The sequence below is a fragment of the Triplophysa rosa genome, linkage group LG5 (assembly GCF_024868665.1).
Source record: "Triplophysa rosa linkage group LG5, Trosa_1v2, whole genome shotgun sequence".
Lineage (NCBI taxonomy): Eukaryota > Metazoa > Chordata > Actinopteri > Cypriniformes > Nemacheilidae > Triplophysa > Triplophysa rosa.
This window is the reverse complement of record NC_079894.1, coordinates 10,453,836-10,471,368: the sequence shown is the minus strand read 5'-3', so window position 1 is coordinate 10,471,368 and position 17,533 is coordinate 10,453,836. Positions and strand designations below refer to the sequence as shown.

Below are 17,533 nucleotides of genomic sequence, written 5' to 3'. Positions count from 1 at the left end.
TCATGACTACCTATAGAGGCACTCTGATATTAGGCCCACAGATGAAGATGAAGTATAAATCACTGCCTAGCTCTTATTGAATTGGTACGATTTCATGTCGAGCCATGTTGGGCTTTTCCCCTTGCGCTCTGCCTCGAAACTGTTGTAGGGATTTGTTTTAGAATATATTACTCCGTAATGCACGTATTCATTTCGATCGGTTGATTGCTGATTGAACATAGGTGGAAACTCCACGCTGAGAGACAAACGCTGACGAGAAACCACCCTCCTATGTTACAATTACCTCCACAAAGGCCCGACGACGTAGATCTGTGAAAAACGGCAGTTTGCATTTGAATGGTAATTTGTATAAGGGGGAATAACACGGTGACACAGCTCTCCTGTTCCACACGTGAAACGGTCACTTTGTCCGCGGAAAAAGACAGCTGAGCATCTGGGAAACATTTTGACTTCATTGGTTTAATGATTCATGAACGATGACATATTGCTTTTCTGCTCGCCCACCTCCGTCGATGCACTTCGCTCAAAAAAGAAAACTCTGTCGTCAAATACTCAAACCCGTATGACTGTCTTTGTTTGGTGAAACACAAAAGATAAAAATAAAGGATATCTTTAATATACAGCCGCGGAAAAAAATTAAGAAACCACTCCAAATTTTCCTTTAATCAGATGTATTGTGGTCATTCCAGTCCAGTGTCTGTTGAATTTCAACAAAATCAAACCACGGGAGTGACATAAAGTCATCCAACAGCAATGTGAAAGACAGCATGACAAGACACATGAAAACTGTGATAAAATCAAGGTTATCACATAAAAATACATACATAAATCATCTGTGTACTGTATTCTATTGTGTTATGGTCTCTGTGTACTGTTGTTGCTGTTTCTGTGTACTAGATGCTCCTGTCACCAAAACAAATTCCTTGTATGTGCAAACATACTTGGCAATAAAGCTCTTTCTGATACATACTAAAAACACACTCGAATACAAATGTAAATATCGTGCAATGTAATTCGCTTTGGATAAAAGCGTCTGCCAAATGCATAAATGTAAATGTAAAAAAATATTTCCCTAAATATTACTGTTGTATTGCCTAAAAGTGAATATGAACTTCTTTTTTTTTACTTTGCAGTATTTGAAGTCTGAAAAATACCCGTTTCTCCAATTTTCATTTTCTACAAATAAATGCAAATAGAAACAATGTTTTTATTGGAAATTTGGGATTTTTAGCATTTTTAGTAGTTTACCGAATGAAACAAAATTGATCATTTTACCTAAACACATACAGTAAATTCAGTAAAACTGAAAATAATTTTGAAATAGTTTCCGTGGCTTTATAGTAAAAGTGGCGGGGAGTGGGACTGCGGCTGTGAAGCACTAAAATGACAAAAAGCACCATAAAAGTATCAAGAAAGAGGTCTGTGTGACTTATGCGATATTTAAAGTCATCTGAAGCCATGCGATAGCTTTGGGAGGTCAAATCTAAAAGATGCTTTTTGGCATTTCAGAGTTTGACGGCTTCTATGAGAAATGACCAAAAATTATATTTTCTTGTTTAACAAAAGAAAGAAAGTCATATGAATTTGTAATAACACAGAGGTTGGGAAATGACAGAATTGTAATTTTCGGGTGAACTATCCCTTTAAGTGCCTTATCAGTTTAAACCACTTGTGGTGTTGGTCACTGGTGCCAGCACAATTACACAGAGACCGTCAATTAGCTTTTAAACCATTAGAGAACCTTTAATGTCTGTTTCCTCTAACCAGGTCTTTAGATACGCTTCAACACTGAATCTCATCTAAAACAGAGCTGACCTGAAAAAAAGAGGGATGGGGATGAAAATGATTAAGTTTCAGAGTGAGCAGCCAGTGGCTTGTTAAATATCCTTTCACAGTGAGACAAAATTACAGTGTATCATAATTTACTGCCTCAGGAATCCCGACGGAGGTAAATTAAGGCATATTTCACCAGAGACCAATAGATGGTGACATGACCACTTAATTGCTTTATTTTACGATTGGCTGAGGGGAAAATCTGGTTTGATAAGGCTGTTTGAACAAGTTTGTTCTAGCACTGAAAGCCCAAAGACAACATTTATTCTCCTTGTTTGTCTTTGGTGTCTGTTTCATTTCGATATTTTGATAAATGGTGCAGATTTTGGTGCAGCTGCGTGAGGTCAACAGTGTTTAACTTGTGTGGGAGAGTGTTTAAGTGTATCTGCTCAGTTGAGGCTGTTTGCAGCTGAAAGGTAGGTCACGTTATTTTTATCTCAACAGGAGTTTTGTGTGTGTGTGTGCTACTTTAAAGGCTGCGATGGTGTCTAGGATGCAGTCCGACATATGTCTACAACAATGTCCCACAATGCACTTCAACCACAGAGCTACGCACATGAAACCTCTTCATGACACAAAACACCAGACCACTGTCACCAGCACAGACCGTTACGAATACATCAAACATAAGCGATTTATACAAAACATGCTCTTGAGGTACAAAAGCAACTTCCTTTGTTTCTCCATATACCTTTACTTCAGATGTATTTTCTGCATTACTAAGCGTGCATTAAAGGGATACTCCACCAAAAAATGAAGATTCTGTCACAAATTACTCAGCCTCAAGTTGTTCCAAACTTGCAGGGTGAGTAATTCATGACAAATTTTTCATTTTTGGGTGGAGTATCCCTTCAAAGAAAAGTCCAATTTTATATTACTAAATTCACTACACCAACCTTTAAACAGGCAAATGGCTCACAAACTGCAGCGCTGGCAGTCGTTCCCCGAGCCTATGAGAGAAGAGCATGAGTAATTTATGTAGGGTAGTATTTCTGAGGCAAGGACCCTCGAGAAATCTAATCACTTTCGACAGACTCTAAGAATTTTTCCTGGTGCATCAAGAAACTGGACACAAAAGAATTTGCGTAGCATTTTGGGGAGGTACGCTACACTAAATCGCGGTAATCGCAGAAATGATAGACCCCGAAAAAAGTCAACAGGTGCGGTACACTGAAAGGACTAACATTTTTCTGCCTGTATCTTTATTCACCGAGGAAAAAAACAGACAACAAGGAGGCAGGAGCCAGCATGACCTGGGTGGACAGATGCCAGCAGCCAGCTGAAAGGGCTGCAATTTCAGCTATTGTGCTGGAGAAAAAAACCTGTGCCAAGTCCCATTACATGAAATTGAATTTAACCTCCAATGTGATTAATTCAGATGTTGGGTTTACGTTCGTCTTTTTACCTACCATATGGCTGAATGCCACACACAGTGGCTTATTAAAATATAAATCTGCCTCGCTTGAAATAAGGATGTGCCCCCATCACACCTGATTGACATCAAGCAGGTAACTCGCTGCATTAGATCCAATGAACAAGCTATTTTTATCAACTGCATATGCCTGTAAATGAAAACGTAATGAACTCTTCTGTTTGCATTTGTTTAAGTCTAACATACAGTTCTAATCAATAACACAGCTCTTGCCATCTGGCAAAAACACTAAAAGCCACAATGAGAATCGTGTTTAGTCATTTTTCTGCTAATTTGCAAAACACGAAAGACAATTAAGTGGAATATCTGGCTAAATCAATCCGCTAATCCATCATTTACCCTGACACCACGTCGACAAAGGGGCGTTGCGCGGCCCGTCCCAGGCAATAATGACAAATCAAAAGAGGGATGTACGAAAGGCCTATCCAAGCGAGTATTGGAGGGGGAAAGAAGCACCCTTGAGCGCGCTACTTCGCTTGACAAAAGCTCCCAGCAGGAGCTGACCGGATTCACACATCGGCCCCTGTATTTGAACCCGGTACAATGGGCCACTGTGTTCTCATCCTCAGTCAACAGCACAGCAGTGCTACACATCCCCAGAGCTGCCCTGCCTTTTACAGTGACACCACATGAGAGACCAGGAATGCTATCAGTGCCGGACATACTCAGAAAAAATATTCCAAGCATCTCCTGAACATTTGTTCCATTCAATCTACAGCTCATGCTTTGACGATGTATGCATACATACTTTCATGCACTATTCTGTTTGGCTGTGTCAATTACTTATGGGAAAGTTAGGTTGTTGAATTTTCAATTTTAAACATTAGTTGTTCTATCAAATTCTGTACGGTAAAGCTTATTCACCCTTTTTGTCCTTGGCAGTTATTTGTATTTTGATTGTATTTTATTTGCACAAACAATGTACGTAAGTACACTGCAAAAAATGACTTTCTTACTTAGTCTTTTTTTCTTGGTTTCCAGTAAAAATGTCTACAAATTCTTGAATCAAGATGCATTTTCTTGATGAGCAAAATGACCTAAGAAAATAAGTCTTGTTTTTAGTCAAAAAATATGAAATTTCAGTGAATTTGTGCTTAAAACAAGCAAAAAAATCTGCCAATGGGGTAAGAAAAAGAATCTTGCACAAATTCACTGAAATTTCATATTTTTGACTAAAAACAAGACTTATTTTCTTAGGTCAGTTTGCTCATCAAGAAAATGCTTCTTGATTCAAGAATGTTTAGACATTTTTACTGGAAAACAAGAAAAAAAGACTAAGTAAGAAAGTCATTTTTTGCAGTGTAGGGCTGTCACGATTATTAAATAATCGTCTCATCGCGATTGTTTGACCTCATGGCAATGGTTTCAGATCATCGCAATTATTGCACATCTCTATAGAAGACACTAGGGGAAGCTGTAGTGCATCTGCATATTGCATATTTTATTGTATATATTGTAACTAAAGCATGGTAATACTTGTTAAATGTACCACCACAACACAATCACTTAAAAAAAACTAAAGCATATACAATAACCTGCAGTACAATTTAATATTATTTCAGTGTGAAAACCAGTCTACCAAAATCTCATTAACATAGAAGTAAACTTTTATTGTAACTTTTATTGAAAGTGAGAAAAAAACAGACTAGAAGCTTTTCTATGACTCCTGATCAATCTACTTAATGTACAAGTATTTGGCGGTTGTATTATTGACAGGTAAAAGCCTAAACCTTAAGTATGATGACCCATTTTTTTCCTACGTATTTCCAAGAAAAAGAACATAGTCTTTATATTCAGAACAATATGGTCGTTTCAAAGCTGAATAAAAAATGTATGAGAATTAAAAGTCAAAGCTCTAAAACAGACAATTAATCGTCATAATCGCAATGATTTATTAGACAATTAATCGTCAGCCAAATTTCATAATCGTGACAGGCCTAAATGTAAGTGTTTTCAAGGTATGCTGCTAAAATGTAGCACGCAGCATCATACAAATCTGTATTTATAGTAAACATTTATAATGTTCAATAAACAGATATTATTAAAAACAAATTTCAAATGTTTTATTATACATATTTGTGAATCAATCCTGACTAGTTGAAATAATGTAAATGCTGCATTCATACTGCGAATAGTAACAGAAAACAATATAAACGATTGATTTGACAGCTCTGTGTCAAGCTGAACCAGAGATGGATTTTTACGGGCTTTGAGCTTTGAATGAGCTTTTTGAAAGTGAATTGTCATCTCTTGGGCTGTTGCTATGGAGCTATATGTACTTCCTCTGCAGCTGCCACCCTGGTGTGGAGGGTGATAAGCATCAGGGATGCTGGGACACAAGCTCTCCTATCTGAACGCATGACCACAATCACTTCCTGTTCATTACCTCCCCTGCTAAGAAAACACGTAGGAATTAATGCGGCCTGACCAATGAGCTGCCGCCAAAAACATACCCTGAAAAACAAGCTCGGACACTACCGGGCACAAACATCCCATTACGTGTCAATCATCTAAACCTGTTGTCGACGATCGCGCATTAACAGAGAAATGTATGGGTGAGCTAAATCCAGTCTGACTGCTGCGTTTATGCTAAGGCGCAAAAACAGCTCCGCCATTAGCATGCAGGTCTTGTTCCCTGTCAGGAAATAAAGATTGCTTTATTGATACATGCTGTTGCCATGACAAGCATCCAGAAGATCCATTCGGTGCGAGATTTTGGCATCCTGAGCAATCACACAAATCTGGCCCGGCTAATGAGTTTCGGGCTGATCGGCATCACACGGGTCTCCATGACGTCGCCAAGGGCGCTTCGCACCTGTATCCCTATTAGCGGTGCATCATTTTTGAATTTAACAATAAAACTATTGATAAGGGGTAAACCTGAGAGCCTGCTTTTACCTGTCATTCTTCTCTTAATTGGCTAATGGTGCTTTGGACATCATCTCTTGAAGTGAAGTCTGCAAATAGCCAGCATTTGCTAAGAGGACGAAAATATCTCTATTAAATTACAGTATTGATTGTGGCTGAACCTGAGCTGCAAATTTACTTTGAAGTTTCCTTTAGAAAACATGACGGATAATCATATTAATCAAGCAGAGTAATGCTTCACAGGGCTCGGCCTAGACTTTGTGAGAGGTCGAAGATTGAAAAAAACCCGAATGACGTGATATTTATACTCGCTGTATTAAAACCACAACCATAACACAGGTAAAAGCAATTTCATGTGAGCACTTCCATCCGTCTTGTCACAAGGATTTTTTTGCTTTCATGTTTACTTAAAAGGGATAGTTCACTCAAGCATGAAAATCTATTCTATGTACTCACCCTCGTGTTTCAAACCCATATGCTTTTAATGTTTTCAATTATTATTTTAATGAGAAGAATTTTAATGCAAACTTGCCATACAACAGATCACAGCATCCATAAAAACAAAACAGAAAACGTTGTTCAGAGAAAAATGAACAGCACATAAGAATGGAATGACACGAGGGTGAATAAACAACGTCAGAATCTTCATGTTTGGATGAGCTGTTCTCTTTTATATTTAACAGTAAATAAAACATCAGTAGAAACAAACTGGGAACGATCAATATAACAGCATAGCAGTGTGATGATGGTTTAAAATAATATTTGGATTCATCTCACCACAGCTGAGCACTGCGAGTTTCCACCCAGTGAATCTAAACGTGTCAAATGCGACTGCGGTCGCCCGATCTCTGCTAACAGCACTAAAAGCATTAACTTCCTATATGTCAAATTTATAGGGTGCTTCATTTGTCTTCCAAGAAGCAATTTTGTGTTTTAACCACCTGTAGGAAGCTTTGTAACTCTCTCTCCCCCACCCCCCTTAATGTGCCTCAGGACCCACGGCTGTGAGGTTCATTTGTTTGTGTAGTTTTCTTTGCCCATGTTTAATTACAATGGTGCAGCTGTTCCTCATTTACACTGGGGTCATATATTTGAATGTGTGTGTATATGTGCGTGTGCGTGTGTCTCTTTATCTCTCTCTCTCTCTTCAGGCCCTTGTTTGCAGAGAGCAAAACACTATGTTTCCACTGCCATCAGACTCAGTACAGGGATGGTTTCGTAGTTCAACTTATAAACCTCTACTGACTGAAATGGAAGGTATGGTATGTTATTAAAATAACAAAGGAACAATTTCCAGCTTTTAAAAACCATAGCAAACCTGTAATAATACTTATTTGCATTTACACGAACGGAAAGGCTTCTCAAACTCATAAATTGTTCTACAGATCTGGTGTTATATTTGTGATGACAGAGAGTTGCCCTTCTAGACAGATTTTAGTATATTGTGTCTTTCTTACACTATGAAAATCACAGAGATGGTTTTTCTATTCAAAGTTATGCTGAAATGTTGTGAAAGACTTTAACGTTCAGGAGAAATGTTTAAAATAAAATAATGGGAGTGGATCAAAGGGAGTTTTTTGTATGGTGATGACAGACAATATCCAAACGAATCTAATGTTAGACCCGACCACAACGTGTTCAACGTGTTTCTATGAAACAAATGGGTTTGGAAGCATTTCCGAGGCCATTTTCTATTCTTTCAGTGGGAAACCACAAAAAAAGGTATGACTAATACAAAACAAAATTGAGTATGACTTTCTGCTGGTTTCCTGTTGAAATGAGCTCCTTGTTTTCTTTGTCCGCGGCCTTTCATTTCCATTTCACTTGTAGCGGTACTGATAAGGTTTAAGTCTCTTTGAATTACCTTCTCTTTTGCTTATGAACAGCATATGCACTTGCCAGGCTGAAATTAATTGCTCTCTCGTACGCTGCAGTCAGAGCAACGCATATTTCCGTGCCTAAATTTAGGTTGATGGCTGAATGTGTCCTCTAAAAGTGTAAACACCCAAAATATGGAACATCGATCAGGCTCAACCCTTCAAATAATAACTTGGGTAAATGACTGGCTTCAAAGCTTTTCACTAGACCATGAACAAGCTGAGGGGAGTTTCTCTAAGAGTCAAGCGTGCAATTATAACTTTAAGTCTGTTATTTTGGGTCGATTTTGACCTCAAACAAAAATAAAAGGAGATATTTGTTGAAAACGTCTTTTTATTTTTTCGCTTGAATTTTGCATGTAAGGGAAACGTTCAGAGGACTTTCAAAAATACGCACACTATAAATCTGAAGAAAAAACAGCATGTCTGTGATTTCAAGAAAGTCTAAGTAAGGCTGAGCAGAGTGATAGTAATATGTCATGCAATGGTCAAATGTGTCAGCCTGTTTTTGGAAATTGAGGTTTTAAAATACAGTTTATATCGTGGTACATACAGTACAAAAGAATTTGTGCATTCGTTTTACTTGTTAGTTATTTGCTTGTGTTACATAATCTGAAATGCCAGATGTACTATTCATGTGTCATGAATAATCTTTTTCTTCAAGCTTGCGTACATCAAGATCTAAATCAAAAAGTCATTTAAATACTGTTCATTTCATTCACATACAATAGGTTTTACTAAACAGACCAAACCATTTTAAAGGATTTTATTGTATACTGTTATTTTGATACAAAGTGAACCATATCATAATATAATTTGGGTCGTGTGAAAATTCTGTGATGTAATCCTTATTCGAATGTACGAAACAATACATTTTATAATGCAATATGTTGAAGTAAGACAGACTCAAATGTTTGTTATGGAATAAATAGCTTGCTGTAGCTTTCCAAATTAAACTCTCAATGACTTGAACCAATACTGTATTAATAATATAACATGATTTTACAAACAGCAATCTAAAACAAGTCATCAAAATGGCCCGTCATAGTACACACAGCATCACGTTTAGTGCAATATTGATGTTATAAGCACCGCCCAACTTTCAGCGCTTATGGGTTTTGATTACAGCTAATGATAAACCACAAAGCGTGGAGTCCATTTCGATGATTATGTTCTCGAGGAGAACGATGCGGGGCCCACCTGTTCTAGCGCCACTGAAATGTGATCTTACACTTGTCACAAGACAGCGATCAGGAACTCTCAATGTGTCCTCGCTGATCACAGGAGGACAGGGCAAGGCAACAAAAGACTGACAGGTGCCACTTAAACACCAAAGGCCGAGTTGAATGAGGGGAAACGCATGAGGCCATTAGTTCACCTACAGATGGTGTGTATGGGTCCTGATGTGTGGCTGGGAGGCAAGGAAGCATCACACAATGGAGAGACTGGCACTAATATCGTGGCCAAAATAGCACGCAAACCACGCCAACAAACATGCACAAATATGTATTTAACAGATGCTGGCCTCTGTCGCACACACACAAACACTGGGAAAACTCAGACAGATGCCATAAAATGATAGAGAAGCAAGTGGACGAAAAAACTGTGGGACACAGTCGTATGTTGACGCTACGTGCACTCAAACGCTACAAACAATAAATTATTATGGTGAGGGACCTTTGAAGATATTAGCAATTATACTGATGGCAGAGGAAAACGTTTGGGATGTTTTCACGCCGCTCCACAAATCCTGGATCTGCACCACATTTTTCATTAGATTCTGCGGGAAAAAATCCTTTATGTGAAAATGATTGCAATATGTTTCATAGTGAGATTAAACCAAACAATTAAGCTATTCTGGATTGGTTTTCACAGAGCCATCTGTCTGGATGTTTCCTCAAACTGGGAGCCTAATCAGCTATTCATATGTAGACTGTCATTGGGCAAAGCAGACCCAAAAAATGAGATGCCGCCAATGAATCGCAATCACAGATTTGTGCCAGAGTTTTCTCGATGCGCATGGCGTGCTGGAGAAAACCCATTTCCCCAGCCAAAATAAAGCGAACACATGTCCAGATTTTATGATCATTATGTTCAGCTACTTAATGAGTTGATCTTTTGGCATTTTCTGCATCACGCTGCACTGGCTGATACGGTTGCAGAGATGGAAAGCTAATTATATTGAGAAAATAATCTTATTCTGTAACAAATATGGCTACAATGCTATGTCACATTTGTTTGAATTAAGCGCAGAGGCTGACTTGGAGATTAGAAAGGGCCGTACTGGAACTGATGAAAAACATCGTAAACACAGACAGACAGACAACATAAACATGTCTCCAAAATTCAGGCTCGTAAAATGTAACTGAATGTTGTCTCTCTAGCAGTAATTCTTGTGTTTATGACTTCAGATTTTCCACAGTGACAAAAACACACCAACCCAAGACGAATTTTTCCATCTTTTCCATTTTTGCACCTTCTGACTGAATGCGACAACCACTTTTCACTTCTTCACAAGGCCTTCTCATTATTCAGATCCCTGTCATTCACAAGTTCTATCATCTCTGATAGATTTCCCAAAGCAACTCGCTTGATGGCACCTTATCTGTCTTTCAAGTTTGGCCCTCTGGGTCCCTGTAACAAGCAACAACATCATTTGACAACAATAATAATAAATCTTGTTAAATTAACCCTCCTAGAAAAAATTGATAACCAGAGATTGTTTATGTTAATATTTAAAGGAGAAGTTCACCCAAAAACTAAAATTCTGTCATCATTTACTCACCCTCTTGACATTTTATGACTTTCTTCTGCAAAACACAAAAGAAGATATTTTGAAGAATGTTGGTCACCAAAAACCGTTGGTCCCCATTCACTTCTGTTGTATGGACACAAACATCTTCTTTTGTGTTCTGCAGAAGAAAGAAATTCATGTGACAAGAGGGTGAGTAAATGATGACAGAATTTTCATTTTTAGGTGAACTATTCCTTTAATATTTAAAAACAAGTAGCCGGTTGAGTTTTGCGATAGCACAGTCGCTGATAAAGTACATCATTTACGCTGTGCAAATAATCTGCGCTCTCCTACAGTCCCTGTGTGTTTGGAAAGTATATTATGTATACGATAGCTGCATGGAGGAATATTTCTCTTGGACGTGCCCATAAAGACAAAGCAAACACACTAAGCAGATTTCCTACCGTATAATGGCCAACAAAGTTAGATGAAGCACACAACATGTAATGGTTTTATATAATAAGTGCGTGTTTGTGTTTATTTGTGTGCGCATGTGTACGCGGATGTACATTGACCTGTAAAGTAGTAATGAACAGTAGCCTGATCCACAGAGCCTGTCTCTTTAGATATGCACACATGATATGCAATTAAAAACTCCATTCACATTCCAGTGAGGCTGTCAATCAGAAGCAAATCCTTTCTGACAGTAGCCAGTGAACCGTGCCAGCTAGCCACTGAACGGGAACTCAAACAGTAATGGCTTTTGTTACCAGCAAGACCACATTTGGATGCAATTAAGTTTAACTTAAATGAGAATATATGGATGTTGTGGAGACAAGACATTAATTGGGGTTGTACGGTTTATTCTTTCACCAAGGTTTAATAACTGACAACTAGTAACTACATAAAAAGCTATGCCAGCCCACACTATGCAATACTAACTTATACAATTATAAGCATTATTTTTCAACATCATCTGTCATCTTTCTGTATGTTATATGGACTGACTCAGAGCTCAACAAAATGCTAATGCACTTTACTTATTGAATAAGCTTTTAGCAGCTCTCAAACAGGATCGCTGTAATGTATGATTTTCTCTGGAGATGCGAGGGCTACCGGCCATGTGTAACCCACACTGCCATTCAACAGGGTGCACGCTCGCAGGGAACTGCAGTGACTACTGCTGGCCATTCTGACAACAACATAAAACGTCAATCATTGACACAAACACCTGCGCTGGTGTGGACGTGCAGTATCATCCTATGGAAATCAAACGGGGATGATGTGCAGCTCTTTGTGCTGTGTTGTGCTTGGAGCATGACATAGGCACAACATGAGCAAAGATCACAGACTATGTAAACATCTCACATTTATGACAATCCACCCATGCGTGGCCTGCCGGTGTGATGTTGACATAAGCTGTTGACACAGGAAAAACTCCCAGATATCCGTCAGTGAAAGAACATCGCTCTTTAAAGGAGGAGATGGAGTTTGCGGAGTTAGTTACAGTACAATGCTCTTAAAACTACTCAAACATGGTAGAGCATGGCATTACTAATACATAGGTTATGGTTTTGATTCCCGAGGAACACACATACTAATAATATATACAGCTCGAATGCACTGCAAGTTTCATTTGATAAAGGCATCTGGTGAATTTAATGCGTTTCGTTTTGTGCCAATGGCAATAAACAGTTCAGATTTTTTTACACAAAGCCAGTTACAATGAAGACATCACACGAACGATACAACACGAAATACCAAACATAATTCCTCTCATCATTTTGAATTAAATGTCCACTCAGTCTCACCTGTCATCGCATCACTCTTTCTTCAGAGCAGTGACCTGGTAAACAGAAATTATCAGAGCTTGCCTTCTCGCTCACAGTCAAATCAGCTTCCACTCAGATGATAAGACTGTTAGTTCCTTTGTTAAAAATGCACATGCATGTAATGTCCATTGCAGCTGCAGTATAAGGACTTTGGGGTGGGGGCAGTTTAAGAGTGGAGTTTGAGTGCTGCTCTTGACTAACAAACACAAAAGACAGCGTATTATGTCAGGGTCGACATCCCGAGACCCCTCTGACATCCAGGACCACCAAAGATCTCAGTAATTTTGACTTAATTGAAAATGCCTGCGGCTAAGACACGCACATAGCACACTTTATATTACAGGGCATGCATGGTGCGTGACAGCAATACATATTTTGGATATCTAATTTCTCATCCGTTTTTAATGTAATCTCCTTAAGACCAGAAATCACATTTGGAATGTACCAACAATATTACATTTTTCCACAAAGAGTCATTTTTCTGACTAATTACAAATACACACACAAAAGATTCAAGGGACTATATTGTTGTGGTCAAAATTGTTGTGGTCCATTTAAAATTGACAGATGATATCTGTTTTGTTTCTACCACACAGGAATGAGATTAAATGGAGACCAACTGTAACCCTTAGTGATAGTTTACCCAGAAATAAAAAGAAGATATTTTGAAGAATGTTGTTAACTGGCACCCATTCACTTGCATTGGTTTTGTGTCGATGCAATAGAAGTTAATGGGTGCCAATGCTGTCAGGTTACCAACTTTCTTCAAAAGATCTTTTTTTTGTGTTCTGCAGAAGAAAGAAAGTCATACAGGTTTAAAATGACAAGAGGGCGAGTAAATAGTGACAGAATTTCCATTTCTGCGTGAACTTTAAGTCTCCATGGGTCTTCGTTTGAGAAAGACCCAAAAATCTCTCATATTGTATGTCTCAATAGAATTTTAGAAGAGATCTTGACAATGTAACAAACTGAGATTAAATCACAAACCACATTATGTATTATGTATTATGTCTAAGCAATTTTAGAAAACATAGACAAAAGTTAATACTTTAACATGAAACATCTCCTGAGGAATAAAACATCAAACTCTGAGCGATAAAATGTTCCTTTGGGTATTTTTAATCAAAAGAGCTTGAATTTATCTTGTGGTTTTGCCATTTAAAATTGAATTTGCCATAGAAAACATGTTTAAAGATGTCTGTTATGTCTCTAGTCAAACTGTAATAAAACTAAAACCATATGTTTACTGGGTATTTCTTAACTGTGTCAAAAGAAAATCTGCAGCCCTGTTGCGCTCGCCAACTCTTAAATATCTTTAAGTTGTTTTAAACATGCAAGCGATTAAATCCTCTTCAACTCTATCAACTGCATTCATTCATAAGCATCATTCAAACCTCGCAGGTACCAAATCAATTGAACTTCTGTTATCCCAACGACTGACAGAACCTCTTATTCTACCCTGCCAGTAAACAAACAAGAACTGTGAAATTTGGAAGCGTACGAGCGAGAACCTTGTCTCATCATTCCATAAACCCACGTCAACGACAGGCTTACAAGACAATGAGTCATGCGTGGTGTTAACAGCTTGCTTGCATTATCTCATTGGCTGTAATAACTCCAAGCCTGCAAACTCCATTAGGGCAGCGAATTGAGCACCAGCTGAAAGTCATTAGGCATAAAATAAATCATAGACTTTGATATAGGTTGGCTTCAGCGGAGTAGTTTTGTTGGCCATTAATGGTCAGGGGCTGCATCTCATAATCCCAAACAGACTGTAATGCAATCCTACCCATGATGCCACACTCTCGCTCTAGAGCACTCCTCAAGACCACTCTTGATTTTCTCAACAGCAACGACAACGGCACACCAGTGCTCTCGTATCAAAACACATATCAGAGGTGACACGTGCAGTAATGCTGATTCAAATCAAGAACGGCCTCACCGGTGGACGCCTGGCACCTCTGTGAGTTTCCCCAATTCATATTTAATTGCTTTTCCATTTATTTGCTTAGCAAACGCTTTCTTACCACGGCAACATTGTGCCTTGTGACAAATGCCTTAGTAAGTGACACGATAAGCAAGAAGCGATAAGGCCCATACTGTATAGAAGTGTGGAGCATTGAGTTTAGAGAGTGTACTCAAATTTGAAGGCTGGTTTTTTTTTTCCTCCTTGCAGCAATATACAGTTTACAATAGCGTAACTTGAGGCACAATATATCCACCTTGAGCTATACAAAAAGCATTACGCTATACAACGCACATAAACATTGCATGCCGAAATTCCACAACAAAGTGCACAGCCACAGAATGCTCAGAATCTGTCTCTAAGGCTGAACCATAAACCGAGGAACTAAAATCCCTACTATATGAATAATAAAAATACAGCACGCACTGTTCGTTTTTATATCTTCCCATCCACATCAGATAGACCCAGTGGAGACTTCGGGGATGCATGTGAGGAGAGCAGTACAGCAGGTAGAGATGAAGGTAATCAGATGGGGACTATGTGCACAGACCGAATCATCCTCAGTGGCAGTGTGACCCTCATTTAGCCACATACCATCAATTTCTGTCTATTTGTTCTAGAGATACCACACACCACTGTCACAATCTCACTTGTTTGCTCTGTGTATGTCTCCCCCCTGCCCCCCTTACTCTATAACTCTAGCTCCACCCAACCCTCCCCCTCCCCCCCTCTCTCTCTCTCTCTCTCTCTCTCTCTCTCTCTCTCTCTCTCTGAATTGCTAAAATGAAAATTCTGGAGTGGAGTTGATATAGGCTGACTTGCTTCTGCAGTAAAATTACACTACATAGATTATATCTGAAAGCCTTTCCCCTCCCTCTTCCTTTCCTCTCTACCCCCACCAACCTCTTCTCTCTCTCTCTCTCTCTCTCTCTCTCTCTCTCTCTCTCTCTCTCTCTCTCTCTCTCTCTCTCTCTCTCTCCCACAACTCTCTCTCTCTCTCTCTCTCTCTCTCTCTCTCTCTCTCTCTCTCTCTCTCTCTCTCTCTCTCTCTCTCTCTCTCTCTCTCTCTCTCGCTCTCTCTCTCTCTCTCTCGCTCTCTCTCTGGCTCTGCTGAAGTGGTTTTATAAACTCTGCAAAGATATTAACAATTTACAACTGCATCAAAATTACATCTAACAAATGAGACAATGCTGGTGAAATTGTGCTTTCAGTGTTTTTACTTTTTTTTAATTAGGCCTGTCATAATAGTGCCTCCCAAAACGTGTGATTCATCCATAAAACATGTTACTGTGTATGTGACTACACTTAGACGTGCATATGAGACCTATGGCAGTGAATCAAGAAGCACTGAAAGGAATAATACAACCCCAACCCCCACTCCAATCACCCCACAGTAACCCTACCCCCTCCTCATTCAAACACACACACACACACACACACACACACACACACACACACACACACACACACACACACACACACACACACACACACACACACACACACTCTCCCCATCTCTCTTTTTATCCTACAAGCACTACACACACTCACACAGTAACAGCACCATCATTAGGAAAGGGAGAGGAATACAAACCCCACATATCTTTGTTGTTCCACAGGGAATAAATGATGCCATAGACTTTAAAGTCAAAGACAAACGTCAAAAAGTGTATGCCTATGTTATTTATTCCTTGCGCATTTTCAAAGAACATAGTTATATAGCTCATGTCCATGTTGAGTTTGGGGCTGATGAAGCAGGTGTATTTTGTAAAACGCGCGCCACTTCTAGCTACCAAGTTAATGACTTAACGTTACATCTTTAATTGTTACCATGTTGCGCGCGCTCGTTGTCTTTGACAGCCGCGTAACAGCGCATTTAAACTTTGCGATGTAATAAACATCATGTACATGTTACATACATGTAATAAACGATACAAAATAATACAAAATCCTAAACTCGGTAAGCGGTGGATACAAGTTTGCATACATTTTCGGTCCCGCGCTCAACGCTCCTACTTTCAGACCCGCTGTGACAGTCAGTGAAACTTTGGACAAGTCCACAACAGTAGTGTCCATTCACGTTCAGCCAAGCAAAACACAAATTCATTGCATTTACACAAAAGAACATGCATCGTGAAATAATCTTTACCTTATTGCAATACGCAGAGTCCGAATAGTGTGACTGTCCCAGTCGGGAAGGATCTGTTGCTGATGGTGGTGGCGGCTGTGGATAAAATCTCACGTCCATTTCAGTAAAAACATCAACCGGTCCCTATTGCCTTTCCACTAGAAATCGTGTTCCTCTCTCACTTAGAGATCGCAACGCAAATGAAAGAAGGTGAAAACTGAAGACTGAGACACACTATTGCGCCTCACATCCGTTCCGCGGTTTTCACAAAAACTTTTATATGAACCTCTAACGCAGGCGTCTTACAACGGAGAGATGCCGCTGAAAAAAAGCGTTCGAGCTTGGAGAGAACAAGAGCATCTGCTTTGATGTGAGTATCTGTGTTGACTGCTGAGAGTAGAGATGTGTATCTTCTAGGTGCAGCTGTGGCTCAGTGTAACTGCTGTATGGAGAGAAGCGAGCGCTCTGCCAGTGTTCAAACACAAAAGACTCGCAAGAAACGCGGCTGTGCCTCCGCGCGGCACATAGGGGGCGCTGCAAAGTGCGCACCTAATGGAGAATTTGCATGACTTTTGCATGATACTGTCTGCATAGATTGTGACGGAATGATGCTGTTTAGTTTCGGAAAATAATCTACAACCTACACAGCTAATGTTGGGCGAAAACAGAAATTGTGTATGTTTACGTGAATCCTTCATTATAAGAAAGCTACAGAATTCACAGTTCTCATACAATGATGTACTGTAGATGACAAAACGTCCAAGTTAGTCATAAGATGTAAGATATAACCTATTGTATTTCACAATAGTGATGTTTTCTGAGGTTTAGAGGTTTAGCTTGCCACTGATAGAAAGCAAGAATTC

General features: G+C 39.2%; 1 protein-coding gene across 2 annotated transcripts in view; it reads right to left on the bottom strand.

Annotated features, from left to right (window-relative positions):
- tox (thymocyte selection-associated high mobility group box) overlaps positions 1-17,136 on the bottom strand; it is a 54,866-nt gene extending 37,730 nt beyond the window's left edge. The window contains exon 1 of one of the 2 annotated variants that reach the window (XM_057334098.1): positions 16,692-17,136. In XM_057334098.1, the coding sequence (XP_057190081.1) occupies positions 16,692-16,790 (99 nt within the window). In that variant the 5' untranslated portion in view covers positions 16,791-17,136. The remainder of the gene's footprint in view (positions 1-16,691) is intronic. The other variant, XM_057334097.1, reaches the window with a different exon arrangement.
- Between the last annotated feature and the right edge of the window lie 397 nt (positions 17,137-17,533).